Source organism: Eimeria mitis, genomic scaffold (assembly GCF_000499745.2).
Source record: "Eimeria mitis Houghton genomic scaffold, Emh_scaff20, whole genome shotgun sequence".
NCBI classification, from domain to species: Eukaryota; Apicomplexa; class Conoidasida; order Eucoccidiorida; family Eimeriidae; genus Eimeria; species Eimeria mitis.
Genome location: NW_024015107.1, coordinates 31,558 through 50,819, shown reverse-complemented (window position 1 = coordinate 50,819; position 19,262 = coordinate 31,558). Strand labels below are relative to the sequence as shown.

Sequence of the window (19,262 nt, the reverse complement as noted above, 5' to 3'; positions counted from 1 at the left end):
GGACCTCGAAGTAAAGCAGTCGCTGCAACAGCGACGGGTGGCCCTGGACCTCCGTGTGCTGTCGCTGGAAGCGACAGTAACATAAAATCGCCATGGAGTCGTTCTCTGTGGGTATTATCCCGTCCTTCAACAAATTGCACCTTAACAGGAAAGATGTAGTTTGCTAACGCGGGGCTCGTAGCTTCGAGACACTCTGCGGATTCACCAGGCCCCACGGCCTGGCACAGCTGAGCTAATTTGCTTGAAAACACTAAAGTTTTCCACCAACATTAGCTTGTTGCTGGCTACGTGTTACGCACGTTGAAACTTCCTGTACATGAAGCCTCTTGAAAACTTCCTCCGTAGGGTCATTGCTCCTTGGGTACTTCCGAGTAGGAAACAAAAGCCAAGGCAAGTAATGCTATTCAGCATGCTAGGGACTTGGCTGTATTGAAGACCTAACCGTTGACTTTATGTTGCAATGCTGGATCCTCAGTTTAAAAGGGTAGCAACTTCAGACTCAGGCAAAGCCCTGACCCACACTGAGGCCCGTAAGCTATTTACGACCCCGCTGGGCGGGAACCTTTTGGAGTTCCGCCTTTGAAATGCTCTTTTGAGATGCTAAACGGCTGATCCACGGAAGTCCGTAGATTCGCATGCCTCTCGCCACAGCCTCCTTTTTCGAGCCATCGGCACCGAACTTGCTATCGGGAAGTTCAGAAGAGGTGAAGCGCTCGTGAGCCGTTTGTTCTATTTTGTGTCGTAGATTCCGTTTCGTTGAGAAGCGCGTTCGCCCCCCTTCCACAGACGAACTGGAGAGCGACTCCCTGAACAGCAGAGACAGACCATTTTCCGAAGTATAAGATTGTCTGTAGTCAACTAGCTGCACTCGCTCAGTGTACTAACAAACCAACGGTGGAATGAGAGGTAAATTTGTCTTCTAAAACTCGCATCCATCACCATGTTTTCAACTGACTAGTTGTTTTGCATGGGTACACCGGGTACACCGGAGGCGACTCACAACGCAGAACAAATTTGTGTCTGAGCACCTGCCACCTCCGTTAAAAATCTCTTTGTTAGGTCCACCTTCTGTTGATCCGTCAGAATTTCGTCTACAGCAGCAATCGTCCCTACTCCTAACGAAGTGCAAAAGCGCAAACGCACTTGCGCAACTACAAAAGTCAGCCCTAAAATTGTACTGAGGGAAGATACGTTCTGTAGTCTAAACTGCTCTTCTTGTCAGTTCATTTGGGTCTTCAACGCATAAAAGACGAGCCGCTCTCACCTCTGACACTGAGCATGAGAATAGTTTCGGTTCCCTTGGAAAGTCCGAGTACTTTTTGTTCTTGACAGTAAAGGGTATAGTCTGAGCGGCGGCCTACGCATGTGCCATTTTCTGGTTGTGGCCGTTCGCACCTCATTGATACGAGGCCAAGAAGGGAAATATGTGTCAAATTCATCCCAGCAAACGCATAATTGAGGTCTTCGCAATTCCGGACCATTCGGTCCACCGACGGAATCCAGGCCACCTGGGGCGATTTGGAGCAGAGCAGCTCGGGAACAAAGCTAGTGGCCGGTGGCACCCCTGGAATTGCATCCGCCGATGCAGACCTCTTGGATGCCCCTAGCTCGGCAACGACAGCAAGGCGCCAATCACTGCTGGAATAGCTCGGCGGTGTAAGAAGAGGTGAAATAACTGTCTTAGACAGGGAAGCGTGAGGACTTTCGAGTTCTGTAGCAGTTCGTGGCTCGTCGTCAGCGAACGGCATATCGGATTGATCTTCTTCTGCTCCAGGCTCGTGTTCATTGTCTGCCACATTTTGGAGGTTCGGATACGTTGTAGACTCTGGCAACAACAGCAGTGACTCCCGAGCGAATCCGGTATGCATTTCGGCTACAGTCTTTCTTGGCTGCGAAGCAGCAGGGACAGCTTCATGATGTTGCATCCGGCGGGCGAACATGTGCAAGCTAAAATCTCTCGTTATGCGGTGGCCAAAGAGCCTGTTCAGCGTCGGCAAACGCTCAAAAGGGAAGTGCGACAACCTAATGTCAGGCAGTAGTAACAGGTGGCTCCTTGGCTCTCCGAGGGTAGCTGACTGCCCTTGGTTGAGGATTGCTGCCAAAGACCAATACAGCATCTGTGCAGCAAGTTCTTCAAAAAGGTCCTCTAGTACAGCGTAAACCTGATCAGGGTAAGTGAACGAAGATGCGGACGACGTATTAGGGATATCTTTGTTGCCGACTGGGTCCTGGATTACAACGGGAGCATCATCGGTGTTCAGCAGCAAGCACTCTGGGAGTGCACGTCGCTGCAAAAAGAAGCGCCATGGAGCCGGACACCCATCAGACGGAGCCACCGGGCACGCCGCGGCAAAGAAGACAAAACCCTTTGCGCAATGGAGGCACGCTACGCAAATGTTGCGCGGTAACCAGGAATTTAGAACAGTCGAAGGTGCCAAATCGGAAAGGTTTGCCATTTGCATGAAACCGACGCGAGAATCGAGCATCCTGCAGCACAGTGATGAGAGGTCAGCACGCATTGATTCGCCTGTACAGCCAAGCTTTGTATTGCGCTGTTTGTATTGCACTCCAAAAGAAAAAGATCGTGAATCATGAAGCCTTCGTCGTGGCAATATCTGATACGCATTGGCTGGAAGCTGATGGAGGCACCTGCTTTGCAGCAAACATACCTTCTGATAACTTGCATTTGGGGAACAGCGCCTGCTTCTCTCCAAGATTCCTCCAAAATCCGGAGCTCTTGTGTGGCAACGCTTTCGGCCATATGCGGACTCGTAAACTGCAGCTGCAGCAACCTTGAAGCCTGAGCAACTTGCGCTGCCTGCAAAGTGACAATGGTTGCGAAGCCGCGATCCAGCTGTTCTAAATTTCCGTTGCCGAAAACGTTGGTTATTAGCTCCTCACCGAGGAAAGTGGCCTCAGTTAGATGGCCGCTGACAATACAAGATAGGAACGTCTGCTCTAACTCCGGCGAGGCAATACAATCACAGCGACCCTCTCGAGGGTCTCTTGCCCAGGCAGAAGCCAGATAATTCAATGACCTCTGCTGTCCTTTAGGAGTTTTGTCCGCCTGAGAGAAGATAAAATATGATGCCAGTAGATTTGATGAGCGTAAAACGCAACTATCAAGTGGTTCCTGCAAGCCATACGTATAAGATTTTCTAGCCTCTTTGAAAGAGGACCGTCGGGTGTTAATCCGACGATTTCAGCTTTTGATGTGTCTGCACACTAGAGCAACAGCGCTTCGGATATCTTCTATCCAGAACTCCCGGTTCTCCTGCGGCTCTGTCTCATCCTGTATCCAGGGGCACAGCTGCATGCAAACCAACGAGCCGGAAATCCTGTGATGGATGTGGCAGGTGCAGACAAGCGTGGGCATGCCCATTAGGTTCTGCGGAAGGGCTGAAAGAATGAATTTGAATCAACCGTGTTCATAACAGTTCCTTACGTCGTGAAGTTCTCTGCCCTGTTCAATTATTCTTTGACGTGCTTGTAGAAGAGACTGCTGATGCCTCAACATCGCACATTGGCAAGCCCACAGAACATCCAGCAGGGACTTGCCCCAGATTTCGCTACAGTTGTATTTCTTGTCAGTTTGGCGACGACAGAGCCCAACAGTTCGCATGGCTTCAAGTTCCTGGACGGCGCGCTCAAGCCACTGCTGCTGAGATTTCATCTGGGAAGACGAAACTGCGTCTTCATACTGGCTCTCATACAGCCACTGTTGCAGCGCACGGCGCCTTTCATCTGCAGAAGATTTTGCGTGGATAAAGTTGGAAGCTGCTGAGGAGGCACCAACCCCGCTAGTCCCTACAAATAGTCGTTGAGATCCCTCAAGAACTTGGTGTATGTCCGCTCTCCAAAATTCCAGCGTCACTAACTGAAGTTGATGACGAAAGCAAAGCAGCTGGGCGCTAGCGAGGGCAATCATATCAGCCCACGCTAAGGCAGATTGATGGGTGAGGTAGTATTTGTTGCCGTGAGTAACAAAGTCCAGAACGGCTCTTGCTTCCAGATCAAGTCCCTGCGAAGCGCATTCACCGGAGGCAATGACGTTTAAAATACTGAACCTGCTGAGCTCTTAAATGTGTGGATCTCAGAATTCCACAGCAGGCGACCGAACAGCTGCACTTTTGTTGCCTGAAACGTCTTACTGCGAGAACTCGGTGAAGCGCCTCAGAGCATTCGTGCAGGTCAGCTGGGGTCACAAGTGGTGGACCACTAGGATTAGGAGAGACAGCAAGTGGACGTTCACGCCTTTCCCAGTGATACGCGGAGAAGTTCTTTTCGTCTGCCCAAAGAAACCGCATCGCTGCCATCAAGAAACGAGCTCCACGAAGACAGCTGGAGGCACAAACTCTCAAAGGTTTCAGTGGGACACCGAGACCTTCAGTCCGGTCGAGCAAACTGGACAGCAGATTCACAGCCTCAAGAAATGTCCGCTTCCAATGAATGTGCAAACTGCCTCCTTCTGCGGTCCAACCAAGGCAGTGCAATGAAAAGAAATGATCCGCCTCTAATCCCTTAAGACGGTGTTTCCATACTGTGAGACTTAACGGCCATTGAGGCACCTCCGCAGTGGCAGCTCCTCTGCCATATCGAGATTGGTGCATCCGATTTGAACTGCAACTTGCTTTGCCTCCTTTTTCGATCCGAGTCGTAGTAGAGGCAGCAGTCTGTTGGGATCCCCAGTGCGAAGAGGAAACACGGGACACGATTGTGGCGCCTTTCTCGAAATTAATGCCAGTAGCTGTGGCGGAGGCGAGCTCGCTCAGGGTCGCTTCAATCTGCTTCATCACAGGGAGGGCCTTTGAAATAGTTCCCTTGGCAGCATGTATTTTCTGTATAAAAGTACAAAACGCAATGTTCGCTGGCAGAAGGCATCAAATAAGAATACCCGACTTCAAAAAGCAATCGAAAGCGTTGAAGACTGCAGAAAGTTGACTGGGTGCCCGTTATGCATTCAGTTCTTTTGTGAATGCCTCTTCTGGGCCACAAATAACCTACCCACAGAGAGTCTGCAACGTCAAGGCCTACTGGAAGCTCAAGTTGGGGAAAGTTTTGCAAGCTTGTAACTGTGTCGAGCAGCTGCAGCGAGCTATCAACATCGCCTTGGCGAAAACGAGACATCGCCAGCATAGCTGTCTGTCGGGCATATAGATTGGGATTGCAATCTTTCAAAACCTGCGGGCTTGGTAAGTAGAGTGAGGCTGAACAGCCCAGCAGGGAACTAACGCCGACTTCCCCAATAAGCAGGCACTGTTCTCCTAAAGTGACAAGCAACTCCCCAATGGAAATGAGGCAACACGTACGGTGAAGAGTCACAACGGAGAAGCAACAAGCTTGTCGGCCCATCGCTGTTGAAAAGCCTTCACCCGCTTCAGTTGCCGGGCCAAGGGCCCCTAGCCACGCGCGAAGCGCTGACGGAGAGAAAAAAGGTTGTAGTTTCTGCGCCTCGTCTAAAAACCGACACGCTACGGCCCCCCGGAAGACTTGTATGTTGAACGATGCCTCGAGAAGCGAAATTGCCGGATGCATTGTCCCAAATCCATTATCAGTAGAGGTAGAGCTATTTGACTGCAATGAAAGCAAAAGGAATGCCTCTGCAATCTTTGCGCGTAAACGCGTGAGCCGCAGGGCCCAAGTTTCCAATCCTAGCTCAAATAAGTGGGCCTCGGTTTTGTTTAAAATCCGAAATGCTAGAGTGAGGCTTGTGGACCAAAGCAAGATATCCCGGATCGTCCCAGCATTCCTGTGCATTCGAGACGTCAGAAGAGAACCCAGGCCTCCTCTATCCCCACTTTTCCCCACATTCGAGTTGTTGAGGCAAGTGCCATCTGCAGCGCCTAAGCGATTGTCCCGCGAGCCAAACTCCCCGAGACGAATCGGGTCGTATAGACTGGCTGACGCCCAAGGATCAAGTTGCTGATTCGCCCGCTGCAATAGCGCATATCCGTATACGCATTTAAATATGCTTTCAACCAGGGAGATGTCAATGTGGCGAGACCCATTCGTACATTGCTGAGGTTCCAGTAACCATCAAGTTCTCCGAACTTTTGGAAGTGCAGTGAAGAAGGGGAACTTTGAGTGTGGAGCGCCTTTTGTACTTTAGCAGCGGCTCACCTCCTTTTGTTCTCCAGAAGACCCCACACTTTTAGTTAGCCCCTCTCCAGCTGCTATATCTTGATCTCTCGTCTTTTCCGAGGCGCTTCGCGCCGGCGCCTCAAGCATTTGAGAAGACAGAGTCACAATTTGTCGCATCGCATCAGCAGTCTCGGATGTATCTGGAGAATAGAAAAGCTTGAGTGCTTGCGCTTGCAGTAGAAGCAGATGGTCAAGTCTGATTACAGTGCCATTAAGACTCATGAGGCTCGTTGAGCACGTTGCTGAGTCCGTTTGACCGCCATTTTCTGCCCCTGAGCACTCCCATGGTAGCCGATCCTGCACATATGTCGAACACAGTTGACCGCTGCGCATTCAATCTGCGAAATCGGCGCGACACAACACAACAGTGAACGCAGAACTTGTTTCAGCTGTTCTTCTGGCCGGTTACCTCTTGTTGGCATTCAATTCTCTTAAGCAGTTCCAACGCAGCACGAATATGTGAACTGGCCTTCGCCCAAGAGCGTCGCGTGCTAAGGAGCCACTCTGCAACTTCCAAGTGAACGACAATCCCATGCGGGTCCTTGTCAACCTCAAATAAACTGGAAGCCCCCTCGTAAGCTTCCATTACCACGGATGTAAGGCCAGGAGTCTTTTGAGCAAGCCGAGCAAAACAATGTAACAAGTCAGCCTCGCTCGAAGGTTCGCTTCTGGCCAGGCTGCATACTGTAGGGAACAAATTAGGCGTTTCTGTGCGCGTCAGAGCGAGGATCTGAAGCTTCATCAGGGGAGTGTGCAGCACTTTGGGCACCAGAAGCATTGCAGCTTCGGCGGTGCGGAAGAGTTCATCCCACTTCCTGCAGTAAGGAAGGGACCAAAGGAGTCCCATGCACATGCGAGTTATCAGAGTTGTCGCAGCAGGGCGGCAGCTGGTGGGGATCGTGTATAGAGCGGTCTTTACAGCCAAATAAGCCTGGTCCCCATTATTCTCATCGCCAATTACTGGCGCAGCAGCGTTCCACAGTGCCCTTGCAGCAAAAAGAAGGAGCGGCACGCAATTAGCTTCCTTCCCGTATTCGCAGGCTTGCAGTAGGTGGCGTATTGCCCACATACTTCCGTCCCTGTCAAAGCAGACACGCCGACTTCTGCTCAACATGACTGGTTGAAACATGGGCCATATTTTGGAACCTAGAACGCCCCACTGATATGCTCACATTGTACACTCCGTAGCAAGAATCGCTAATCCCGCCAGAACGTGCGCCACGCCTTTCCAGAGTAGCAGTTGGTAGTTTACATTGGAAGGAATTTTATATGGTACTGCACAGCACTTTTCCCCTAGCGCTTGGAAAGCATAAGCCACTGGTAGGCCTTGTATGGTTGCAAAGTTTACAGAGAGTGATGCAGCGGCAAGACGGGTCCACAGCTCCGTTTTCAGTAACTCAACAGATCCTACAAGCTCAGCAGCAGTGGGTGCAGCCAGGGCAGCGGTGGCAGACCACAGCAGATCTCCACACTGCAGGAGTAGGTGCTCCCTCGTCGAAGTTTCCTTTTCCAATATCGCCTTCTGAGTAGCAGCCGACAGCAGACAATAAGCATGCAGCGTGAATGCAACCAACTTTCTGCTCTGGCTAGCAATCGACTCGCAAACACAACAGTGTGCTGATAGGTTGATTAATGTGCACGTCGACGAAACCTGGGTGCTCCTAATGGGTATAATGGCGAAAATACCTCAATTTGGAGGAGCACCGAGATATCTGGAGTCAGCTTGAGCATTGTTGCATTTTCAGCCACTCCTGGAGCCTGCCCCTTAGGGAGTTTTGACTTTGACGTTTTGTCAACGCCGGGGGTCTCTTGAAATGCACTAGAAGATGCCTTTAATAACCGTGAAAGAATAGGTTGTGGTATTTCTTGAAGCATGACATCTTGGAGCAACGCGCCGAAGAGGTTGCGCCTGCTCGAACTGTGCCAGAGCGGAACCTTTGAACAGAACTCTTGTACCAGTGCAAAGTCTTGAAGCGCCTGACATTTGACCACTGACGCATCGCACCGAGGAAATGCTCAACACTTGCGCCAGTGCGTTGGGAACTGGCGGGCAATCTGAATGGTCTTACAAGGGCAGAGCGAGAACAAAATTCGGTGAATGTATGCACGACAGCGTCGCAAGCGTTTGAAGGTTGCTCCGAAAGCCGCTGGAAAAGCTCTTTCAGAATTGGCAGCAGTCGGCTGATCTCCTGTACTCTTGTTGGACTATGAAAAAGCAAACTCCTGTATATATTCCACGTGTGAACTGCTGCATTGAAGACGAGCCATGTTTGTCCAAAGGCATCACTGCGGGTAACGCACTGATCTTTTGCTTCAGCTGTCTCGATAGAGCCATAATATCATACTCATTGCACATGAATTAGTAGCGGGCTGCTTGCCATTGCTTCTCTAGCACCCTCTAAAAGCGTTGTTTCACTTGGTACTGCACGCGGGTTGGATTGCGCGTACTAAGCATGCCCTTGGCACATACCTGAGCCTTGCCCCAAACAAAAGTAGATTGTGGGCTCGCTGCTCCTCTGCTAGCGCACTATCGCCGGACTTCATAGTTGAACCACTACCGCTTCCCTTTGAAAGCAAGGGCTGCTCTTCTTGAAGATCACTGTCTTCAAAGGCGGGCCCCACGGTAATCACTTCTGCATTCCCCGGAGTGCCCGGCGTCTTCAACTTGCTGCAACATAGCGCCTACGGGAAACACGCCATATGCCAATGGCTCCAATGAAGGTCTCCAAGCAATAGGGCTATGCTACGCTCCACCGTTGTCTGGGAAAGATACATACCAGTGCGTAAGCAGCCTCAATGACGTGCACGGCCACCTCAATTTCAAACGGCGGCCTCAGCCGTACGCGTAAATCAACTGGCGGCGTCGTGTCGTACACCTCGTTATTGAATGCTGCTGGATCTAAACACTTCTCAGTCCCGTGGATCATGGAAAGAATCGCAGTTGCAGCCCTCGCTGTGGCTCGATCATCCCCCAGTACTCGCGCACGGCTTACTAAATGCCCGTACGATGCTATTATCTTTTTAATCGTGCTCTCTCCCCTCAAGGAAAGCATTGGTTTCCGATATAGAGAAGCCCTACTTTGTTGTTGTGAACCAGCCGCTCGCTTGCTTGTGCCTTGTGGCTCTGCTCGAAGCTGACGGCTGCAAATTTTGCTCTCTTCGTCGGCCAACATCTGGAACGCTCTTCTGCGAAGGTCTTCGGCGCTACCAATTATCTTGGCAATATTGTGCTCGTGCCTTCCACGCAACGCAATGTTCTGGATCTGCTCCACGGGGCTGGAATTTTCCACTGGCAGAGTTAGTTGACTGACTTCATGGGCCATTTGTTCTAGGGATAAACTCAGCGGCCGCAAATCCGCCAGCCGGCTTGGTTCACTCTCCACAACACAACTAGTTGCCAATACTGGGTTTTCTGAAGTAGTAGCAGGTTGGCCGGTTGGTGCAAGATCATTTATGTGGTAGGCAACTGGGCAATAACTGCGTTCGATTTTTAGCGCTCTGTTGATAGTTGTTTGCGCTGCCTTGTAAAGCTCTTCTTCAACCTCGCATTGTGCCAGTTGATGTAAGAGGTGTACCCGGAGTGACATTTGGCTTGATTGACAACGGTCCAGGGCATTACTGGCCTACGCGAAAATACGTATGGATAATTAGAAGCATCGATGAAATGCATACTCCATGCGGGAGAAATCATTCACTCTTAGTACTTTGCTTCGGTTTTACGCGCTTACTTTCTGCATATTTCTGTAGATGTGACGCCGGGTTTCGGGACCTAGGCACGGTCTCGCGATATTCCACATAGTTGCAACACAGATTTCTACCAGATCTCCATTCTCACTAAAATGAGCCATAGCAGTCAGGCATTCGTCCAGGCGACGGACCGCCTGCACTCGGAGATCGCGTATTGGACATGGCTCGCGAGCCGAGGAAGAGAGCAGAGAAAAACCAGAGGGAGCAGAAAAGCTTGTACCTTCCTGCTGGCGGAGTTCACAAAGAAATTCGCGCAGACGTAACTCCGTCTCTATCTCTAACATCCGTTGTAGCACAGCCGCGCTCGTAGTTCCAGCTTGCCACCTAGACGAAGGGCAAGTTCAAACAACCACCCATACCCAAGTGCAAACGTGCAACGTAACTATCCAGCATGAACAAACTCTGTCCGCTGAGCAAGTGACAGTAGTGCAGTTGGGCCGCTAGCAGCCAGAACAGCGGAATAGACTCACCTCTCCAAAGCTTTCGTCATAACTCTAGCCAAGGGGAAAAATCTTTGTGCCAGGGCTGCCTTTACTACTAAGTAACCTGCGAAGTGCTCGTTTTCCCCAACTGTTCGAGCAGGCTCGACGGATTTTTGCAAACTGCAGATGTGATCGTCAACCTCTTCCAGCGTTCCCCTGGTGATAAACGCGTTCCGAACAACTTGTGGCAGTTGCGGATCCAAAATTGACCATGCTTTTAACAGTTCATTACACATGGACTCTCCCTTAAGACCTGCTGCATTCTCCCTTTGCGATCCAACTGACCCAGCTGCCTGCGCTGTTTTCACAGCAAGTCGGCCTGCTGAGATTGCCGTTTCCACCGTGCTTGCCCAGTGTGGGAATTCCGCTTTTGTTGGGATTGGTCCACTCGCATCCTGCCTTCCTCCCAGCCCACCACGAATCCTTAGAAATCACACGAACACAGGCTGTCCCTGACTTCCCTCGCGTCGCATTGTTAAAAATAGTATACGGCCGCTGCTTGCAGCTTCTAAACATCAGATAAAAAGAATTTAGGATATATGGCCTACATGGCTAGCTTGCGCTGCAAAATGTAGTGGTGCTTATCCCACTGCGGTGAGTGCCCGTGGGTGGCCTTGGCCTCAACACAGAGTTGCATAGCATCTTCGATGGCCTAAAACGCTCACCGCACCTACACTCATTCCCCCGTCCTGCTGCGGTAAGCTTCTTGAAACTGCATTTGCTTATAGGGAGATGTGCTGTACATTTCTGCCTGCACATCCAGCTACAGACGGCAGCACTATGTCTTTAGACTTGACCTTTTGAGCTTTTGCGCGTCTGCCTCCATCTTCGAAACAAAACGCAGCGTGCAGGAGAAACGATACGTTCAGTCTGAATTCAGCTACATTAGTGGCTCGACATGCAGCCCCTTGACCTTGGCCTCCATCTGCTGGCGCAGCCATAGCCTGGGGACTTTTGACAGCTCTTCCTGAAGGTTTTGATGGGACACGCGCTTCTTGAGGTCTGCAATCGCACTTCGACAACAGTAGAAACTGTTAACGAAGCACATCGCATCTCACGAGCTTTGTTTGAGTCGTGCGCTAGGTTGGCTATCGTCACGAGCTTTCTACTCGAAAACATTGGATGGCCTACTGCAGAAAGAGCAAGATCCTTTCCAAGCTGTTGCAAAAATTGCGGGCCCAAAATGGTCTTATGAAGGGCCGAAGAAGTACTAGAATAACTTTAATGGCTTGCTGGGTAAAATTCTCCATTCTGTCAGCACAAGAGCTCGGAAGGGCGAGTAATATTAGAGAGGAGAACTACTTGACATCGCATAGAACCCACATGAGATGTATTGCGGTCATGCTGCATGATGGCAGTGCACGCAGGATATCCAGCTGCATGACGGCCAGTTTCAAAAGTGACGCATCTGTTGTGATACCCTTTTAACACTCTTAGTCGAATGGAAGTTCCGAGAAAATCAGTGTGAGACTGACTGCGTCACTTCATCCGCAATCGCAAGTGCCTTTTCGACAAAACTAAGCGCCTCTACGTGTTGATCTACAGCCATTACCCCTTTAGCAGCTGCACGCTGCGCTTGTTTCGTCTGCAAGTAAGCCCTGCAAAGCAAACAAATTGTAGCATTGCTGCCTCCTCGGTTATGAACCGCGCCAGATATGCGATTGTCCCAATCGCCGTTCTTTGCCGAAGGTAGTCGATATGTACGCTATACCCATGTTTTTCTCCTTAGAAAAGCACGCGCATGCAGCGCCAGGCACATTGCGAAAATTGGAACCATAGCTTACCGGAGAAGGAGCCCATATGCCTCTGTCCGTGGGGACCGAATTCCGACTTGATCGAACAGCTGGTGGCAGTGCAAAAGCAATACACGAATGAGGCTCTGCACTGGGCAACATTTTTCCCTGCTAGTTTTCCCTGGTAATCCAGAAAATTACGGCTCAAAAACCTCTTCAGAGGATTCTTCTGTCTCAGTGGCCAACCTGGAAAACATGACTTGCTTTCTCCTCGTCCCCATGGGCGCAAGCTTGCAAGCAGAAGGTAAGAATCATGTCTGGTAGGAAGTCAAAAGGACAGAAACCCACCACATCATAATGTTAGGGGATAGTTGTCCGCGCAGACTAGCGCTCATGCCCGCAAGGCTATCTAGGACGAGTCCTTAATTTTGTGGCGTCCTTAAAACTAACACTGAATAGGCAGAAACCGGAGAGAAGATGTCGGTCTCGCATACTGCTTGGTGAATAGTTACCGGCGTTGAGCTCCATAAGCGATGTTTCTGCCAGTAAGCATATTTCATGATATGCCATTTCTAGCTTTCGTATGGCTGCATGCCCATCCGATCCCTGCTGGAACGGGCGCGACTCGTCAATAAGTCGCATAAGGCGTTGCACACGCACCCCAGACATCTTCACTTCAAGGGTTGTGGGGGTTAAAAGCTCGTACAAAAGAAATACACAGAGCACGTTGCTTCTACTTCTGTGTACAGCGTGTTATTAGCGATATGAGTACTCCAAAATTCTATTTGCAATTCTGCGGGAGCTGTAGCCTCCCTTGTCGGATACTGCAGAAACATGAGGCAAACTTTTTGCACTATTTGGAGTTTCTTATCTTTCTGTTGTGTCTAAGATATGCCCCTGGGAAGTAAGCTTTGCAATGGCTCGGCTGGTGCTCGAGCCCGTCAGCAGGCCATGAGTCCCCCCGTCGTAAAAGAGCCAGGTTGCTGCCTCGGGCAAGCGTTTTACAAGGATTTCCCTCCTACAACTTGTTGGTCTAATGACCGCTCGTTACGTTAGCTTCGTCAGTGTCTTGCGTTTCGAGCGGCCTGGACCCGGGAGCAAGCGGTACCACGGTGACCCTCTCGTGTCTCGAAGGAGAGAATTGTGAGTCTCCCTCTGCCTGGGTTGAAAAGTTCATACAACACTACACTTATACTCCCTAAATATAGCAAATGTGTACCAATGTTGAGGCGGCAGGTGCCATGAAGCAACCGCTTTCGGTGTCGCAGCGGGCGCCCACCGCTGTGGAGACGCCGCCTCTGGCGTTATCGGCCTCCTGTGTTTACAAACTGGGCCTGCCAAGTTCGATCCTTAATTTCGTCGAAATGACGCGAAATATAAGATGGTGAATGAGGCAGGGCACCCTAGTCGCCTGTACTGCGCAAACGGCCCTCCCTGAGGACAACTACGCCGAACCGACATTTTCTTTAGCTCCACAGATATCTCCTTCCCGAAAAGAATTAGGTGTGGTCTTGAAACATGCAAAGTTGAGCGTAACATACCCAATCCTAGGTATGCAGATGGGAAAAAATCACAGTGGCTCAGCGCTACTGTGGGACGGAACCCGTGCAACCTGCTGTCCCGACTGGCCTAAAAGCTGTATTATTCACTCCTCTTGAAACCAACGACTGAGCAGATTCCTTATGAGCTACGTGGCATATGAAAAACTCATGCGATATTTTTTCGTGCTCGGTGAGAGCGAATGGGAAGCGCTACAGCGATTTCCTCGATGGCCACTGTTCGTAATGGAGGAGACGATACGGCCTTCAAGAAGAAGGGCACCATGATACTGGAGGTGTATTTTCCCGCACAGAGTTGGAGGTGTCTTGAAGTTCAAAATATACACACGCTCCTTACTGTTCGGGAAATTTGCCTTCGAGGTGCATTGCCTGAACAGCTCAGTGGCAAAAACGCCTTCGAGCACTTGCGTTTGGCTCCAGCCCTGTCTCAGCTTGAAGTCAGCGCTCTTTGCCGCTGAAATGGATAGCTCACTGATACGATGACTGCTATCTATGACACAGTTCCTTGATCCACTACCGAAAGCACACTCCAAGCAGGCACGAGCTTCTTGCCACTGGCACCATCCGCTGCTTTTCCAAAGTTTGTGCCTGGTTGGAAGCTGCTGTATGGAAGTCCGTCGGTGCAGGAGTACGGTGAGGCATATTCGCCTGGGTAGAACCGGACAGACTCTGAACTGGGGCAGTGACACCTGAATCCCACGTCTTCTTCAACAGCTCGGCTGTGAGTGGAGTTGGGATGTTTGCCGCAGGCGCACGGCTCAGGTTCTGCTGGGTGGAAAGTCCCATGCGAGGGTGTTCGGGAAACTGTGTTGTGGTTTGCGGGTTGGTCGTTGTATCGTATCCTGCTGTGGTCCGTGTTGACAGGGACATTCGCCTGTGCTGGAGCCGTTCTCTGTGCATAGTTATGATGTAGTAGGCCTGTTCTTCCGGTAGGATGTCTTCACGAATGCACACTGTGTTATCGAATGAGCTCATCTGAGAATTCGCCATGGCGGCCGTGATATCCCGGTTACCCAAGCGCAAGGGCTTGAACCCATTGACACAGTTGCATTTTCGCGTCGGCTCTGGTGTAAAAAGCGCTTGGCACAGAGAATTAACGCCACAACCTCCATTGTGGGCACAGGGCCCCCGGTTTGGCGAATCTGAAAATATAACAGCATCGCAACCTGAAGGTTTAATATGGTGCTTGCACACAGCCCCCACTTTACTACGAGGCGTCTAGCAAAACTACCTGAAGAGCAAACCAACCGAAGATTACCGGACAGGCAGATACTCTCCGTACAAATCTGAAGGGATAAGGAAAGCGGTATGTGCTCCTTAAATTTCCTATGCCATCGCTGCTCTCGACACCTCACTTATTCTGAGACACTGTGCGGCAGGTCCCGAGATACCATTCCATGCTGTTCCCCGCGGGCAGATGCAGTCAAAGGTTCCGCTGAAGTTGAAGCACTGCGCTTGCAGTGGACATGGCCGTGGAATTAAGTTTTGCGATCCGAGGCTGCATTCGTCGATATCTATGCACGCTTCCTGAGTCTGCTGGAATCCTTTTCGGCATTTGCACTGATAGCTGCCGACTGTGTTAACGCACACGGATGCAGGGCCACATGGACTAAAAATACATTCGTCGATATCCTTGCACACCTTTCCGTCTCCTTCGAATCCACGATTGCACACACACTTCGCTGTTCCCTGCGCATCTGAACAGGTCGCGTATTGACTGCACGAAGCTGAAGCACATGTCATGGGAAGAACGGGAAGGGCGGCATACGGGTCTAGTATGTCTTCTTTTGCTAGTGTGCTCCAGGCGTCAACAGTGCCTCCTGTTGCAATCAATCCTGTACATCCGCGAAAAAAGACAGCAGCAAGTGGCTGTATAGTTTTGGTAAGCAGCACATGCCCAGCAGACTAGAGGCGGTACGCCATGTTTTAAAGCCATTCAGACCTGCTTAACCTTGCTCAGATTCAGAACACATTTGGGAAGGGAAAAGCTTCTCTCATCAGTTTGGGCTACTTCAAGGGGGATGTCGTCATTTACCCACCTTCAAGGTGGGGATTCTTTTTCACGCTTCGAAGTAGACGGTGGATGACTTGGCGGTAATTCAGCTGTGGACGGCGTGTCCATAGGAGAGCAATGGTGCCCGTCACCATGGGGACGGCAAAGCTTGTCCCACTGACAGATCTGTAGCTTTTTCTGGCCGAAGTCGTCATTATATTGGCGCCTGGAGCTGCAACGTCAACTTGCCTCTTTCCATAGCTACTGAATGGTGCAAGCTGGCCATTGCGGCTAATGGCTGCGACGGAGACAACGTTGTCTAGATCATACGATGCCGGGAAAACGGGCTGCCTGAGAAATCACCACCACAGGCAACACCATTGAAGCTTAAACGCTTAAACGCCGCCTGAAGACGTGTACTTGAATTCATAGATACCCTCAAGATTTGCTCAGCTAAACCTGAAAAGAGCACCGATTTTATGTGCAATGCTCATTGCTTCACTTGTCGTTGTCGTTATTGCCGTTGTAGTTCCCTGCAGCGGCGACAACAATCATTCCAGCTTGTCGTGCTCGTTGTACAGCCTCTTGAAGGCCTCTAAAGCCGCTGCCTCTTCCCCCATAGCTGTTGTTCGACAGCATAATCCCTTTTCCAATCGCATAGTCGAGCGATCTAGCAAATGCACTTATGGTTCCCTTTATGTCCTCATTTAGTGCCTTTAGTACCAAGATATCACAGCCCCAACAAACCCCAGTGAGACCTATCCCGTTATTTGGCTCAGCAGCAATGATTCCTGCTGATGCGGTGCCGTGACCGTTATCATCCATAGGCAGATTGGTCCCCTTCACAAAGTCCTGAAGCAACGCACGTGGAAAAGTAAGCGGCCTTCTATTTCAATAGGGTATCGGAACACTCCAAATATCTACTCAGCCTCTTTCCGCATCCACGCCCACTTCAGATAAGATGATAAAGCGTACCCAGCCTATGCAATCATCTACAAATCCATTGAAGTCGTCGTCAATGCCGTTTCCACAGATTTCATCTGGGTTCCGCCAGATCTGGTTCTGCAGGTCAGGGTGCTCGTAGTCGACGCCGCTGTCTATCACGGCAACTGTGAATCGCGGCTTCAGCCCCTGGCCTGACACGCATTCCATGCACACAAACAGAGCAGATGGAACTGTCCAGAGTGCTTGATGCCCGGCGTAGAACCGGGGTCAACACTATGTGGTACGCATCGCCTCTCGCATTGCTAAAGTAGGTGGTGGTACCTGTCCAAACCTCCCATGCATTGGGGGCTTCGATTCCCCATCTGGTGGGGCCGCTGTCCACAATAGCCCACTGCTGCCAAGTAAAGGGGTCATTCGTCATAACCTCCAGCCTGCGACTTGGCGCCTTAAATTGGCTCGCTGTCTGGTGCTGCCCGGCATCAGTTGCAAATGTGGTACCAGTTTGACGGTGATGGAGAGGCTCTGAAGCTAATTCTTCTTGGGACGGATCGTCCGGCAAAGCCACTTGGAGTTCGCTGTCGAAGTCACTAACCAGGTGGTCAGTATACACGTGGCTCACGTAGTTATCCAGCTTCAGCACAGTGGCAATGAATTCACGAACACGCCACAGTGGCGGCACTTCAAATATCTCCATCCCAAGGTTTCGAAGATAAACAGATTGCATGCGATGTGTGCCTTGAAAAAGCGAAGCCAGCTGCCGGAGAAACTGGTTTCTTTGGCCAAACATTTCTATCCACATTGATGGCTTGTATTCCTTATAGCAAATAATCACGTTACGCTTATAATTTGGTAAAATGCTGGCTGTCTTCAAGAAGAGCCCCGAAAAAAGTGAATCCACGTGGCGCCCAAGGCCTTCCCAGAGGCTCCCAGCACCTGGAATGAGCCACTCTTGACCTTCTGCGAGGAAGTTGGCAAAGTTAAGGGGATTAGCTATGTCCCTCGTTCGATACAGCAAGCTGTGAGCCAAGGGCGAAGGTATGGATATCGTTCCGTCCAGGCTTTTCATTCTGCGTGCCATTTCGAGGACTACCCGCGTATCTGCGCCTTCATCAAGAGATGCAGTTCTCTGCGTCTGTACGTCATCAGGATAAGCGTCTCTACTCTCTTCAGACACGCTCTCAAATGAGCTGCTCAGGGGCTCCTGCCTTAGAAATTCCTCTCTTCCCCGCCGAAGGGAGGGTGCCTCCGGTAATAAACGGTCTCCAGCCTCCCACTCTTCGCTATCGCTTTGCAGCAAGTGCCGTCCATTCCCGTCCCGCTCACCGTCTTTCTCAGCCTGCGATAGTGCGCGTATCCTCTGCGGCGAGCCTGACGGTTCGCCGTAGCGGAAGTTCCTTCTCCAAGGTGGCAGCCCTTCAGGAGAGACGAGTGCAATGCCGGAGGGATTCAGTTCTCTTTGATGCTCGTATTCGTCTCCAGGATGGACGTTGCTGCCGCGGGGCCCTGTAGGACCTGTAAACACGTGACGAGGAGGGCCGCTGGATCTGCCCGGCCCGTCGACGTGCTCGGGAAAAGGCGCCTCAACGCCTTCTCCGGAGGAAGGAACAACATTACTGCCATTTTTATGAACTTCAGCTGAGGCATATATTTGGGAGTCGTCGCGTACGGCCGCGCAGGATGAGAACGCTCCAAGAACAGCTAGGCAAAGAGCAAGGGACCAAAAGCTGGAGGCCATTCGTAGCATAAGTTGCCAGCGTACACTCTTTGTCAAATCTCTGACCATTTCTAAAGTCACTTTCTTGCTACGTTATCGGTTTAAAAATTCTTTGGCGGGGAAACGCAACGTTTCCCATCCAGTCAGCCACAGAACTGGCTACAGGAGGTTACGATGAAAAATTTGAGAAACATGGGGAGGATTTCGCTTCAACACACGACAAAAAACCCATTTGCCGTGGTAGTTGAGCCCTTCAAAATGAATTAAACACTGAAATATACATGTGCATCCTGCAACTAACAACTGTGGGGTCACCGTCCTGAACGCGCCAACGACTGCTGACGACAGACAGATGCCTGCCGCCTGATTTGCATTCACCAGAATATTGTAGTCATTAGTGCCCCATAAGCGTTTAGATTTTGTGGCTTTAAATTTATGCTTGCGTTGATGTCATGCGCATAGCTGCCAAATCCTTTCCTTTTCGGGAACGTTGGACTGGCCACGACAGCACGGGCACTGCACTGAGGGCGCGTCCGAAAGAGACAAAACTACTGCATTCCACCGCTCTTGGTATCCATTAAACGCATTTATGGGGGTACTTACATTGTTGCTTCTGCTTCCATTACATACTTCACGTGCAGTCCTGTTCCACGTACGGTTCTATGCCCGTTTCTCAGTCGTTGTACCGCCCGTCTTCGGGCACTGCATGCTCCTCGCGTCAGATCAGATACAAAAGGCGAGACGAGCAATTTTAATATTGTCTTTAAACTCCAAACATTCTTCTGAAAAACCACAGAAAACCGGAGCCACTGTCAGCGGCAAAGGCTTCAGACGTTAGATTCCGGCGATCGTTGCAGTATACCACTTCATCTGCAGAAGACGCCAACTTGAACCAAAGACACTTCTGTTCTCTGTGATGCCTCCATGTATTCAAATGGCCTATCACAC

The 19,262-nt window shown here is 50.7% G+C and overlaps 2 protein-coding genes across 2 annotated transcripts; both read right to left on the bottom strand.

The window, feature by feature from the left end:
* Positions 1-535: 535 nt before the first annotated feature.
* EMH_0019460 (subtilisin-like protease, putative) lies at positions 536-12,772 on the bottom strand (the record flags this gene model as incomplete). The annotated part of the gene is made up of 20 exons (XM_038022398.1): positions 536-806; positions 1,001-1,151; positions 1,265-2,487; positions 2,670-3,067; positions 3,236-3,310; positions 3,446-4,021; positions 4,152-4,838; positions 5,005-5,207; positions 5,310-5,934; positions 6,121-6,438; positions 6,551-7,220; positions 8,612-8,823; positions 8,919-9,553; positions 9,977-10,212; positions 10,359-10,793; positions 10,919-11,022; positions 11,284-11,401; positions 11,846-11,968; positions 12,155-12,284; positions 12,616-12,772. 20 exons carry the CDS (start codon positions 12,770-12,772, stop codon positions 536-538), a joined length of 7,347 nt encoding a protein of 2,448 aa, XP_037878252.1.
* A 1,403-nt stretch (positions 12,773-14,175) lies between these two features.
* EMH_0019350 (uncharacterized protein) lies at positions 14,176-18,335 on the bottom strand (the record flags this gene model as incomplete). The annotated part of the gene is made up of 7 exons (XM_038022397.1): positions 14,176-14,804; positions 15,018-15,111; positions 15,304-15,497; positions 15,702-16,006; positions 16,158-16,507; positions 16,631-16,791; positions 16,922-18,335. The coding sequence occupies 7 exons, from the start codon at positions 18,333-18,335 to the stop codon at positions 14,176-14,178; spliced, it is 3,147 nt and encodes a 1,048-aa protein (XP_037878251.1).
* Positions 18,336-19,262: the final 927 nt, after the last annotated feature.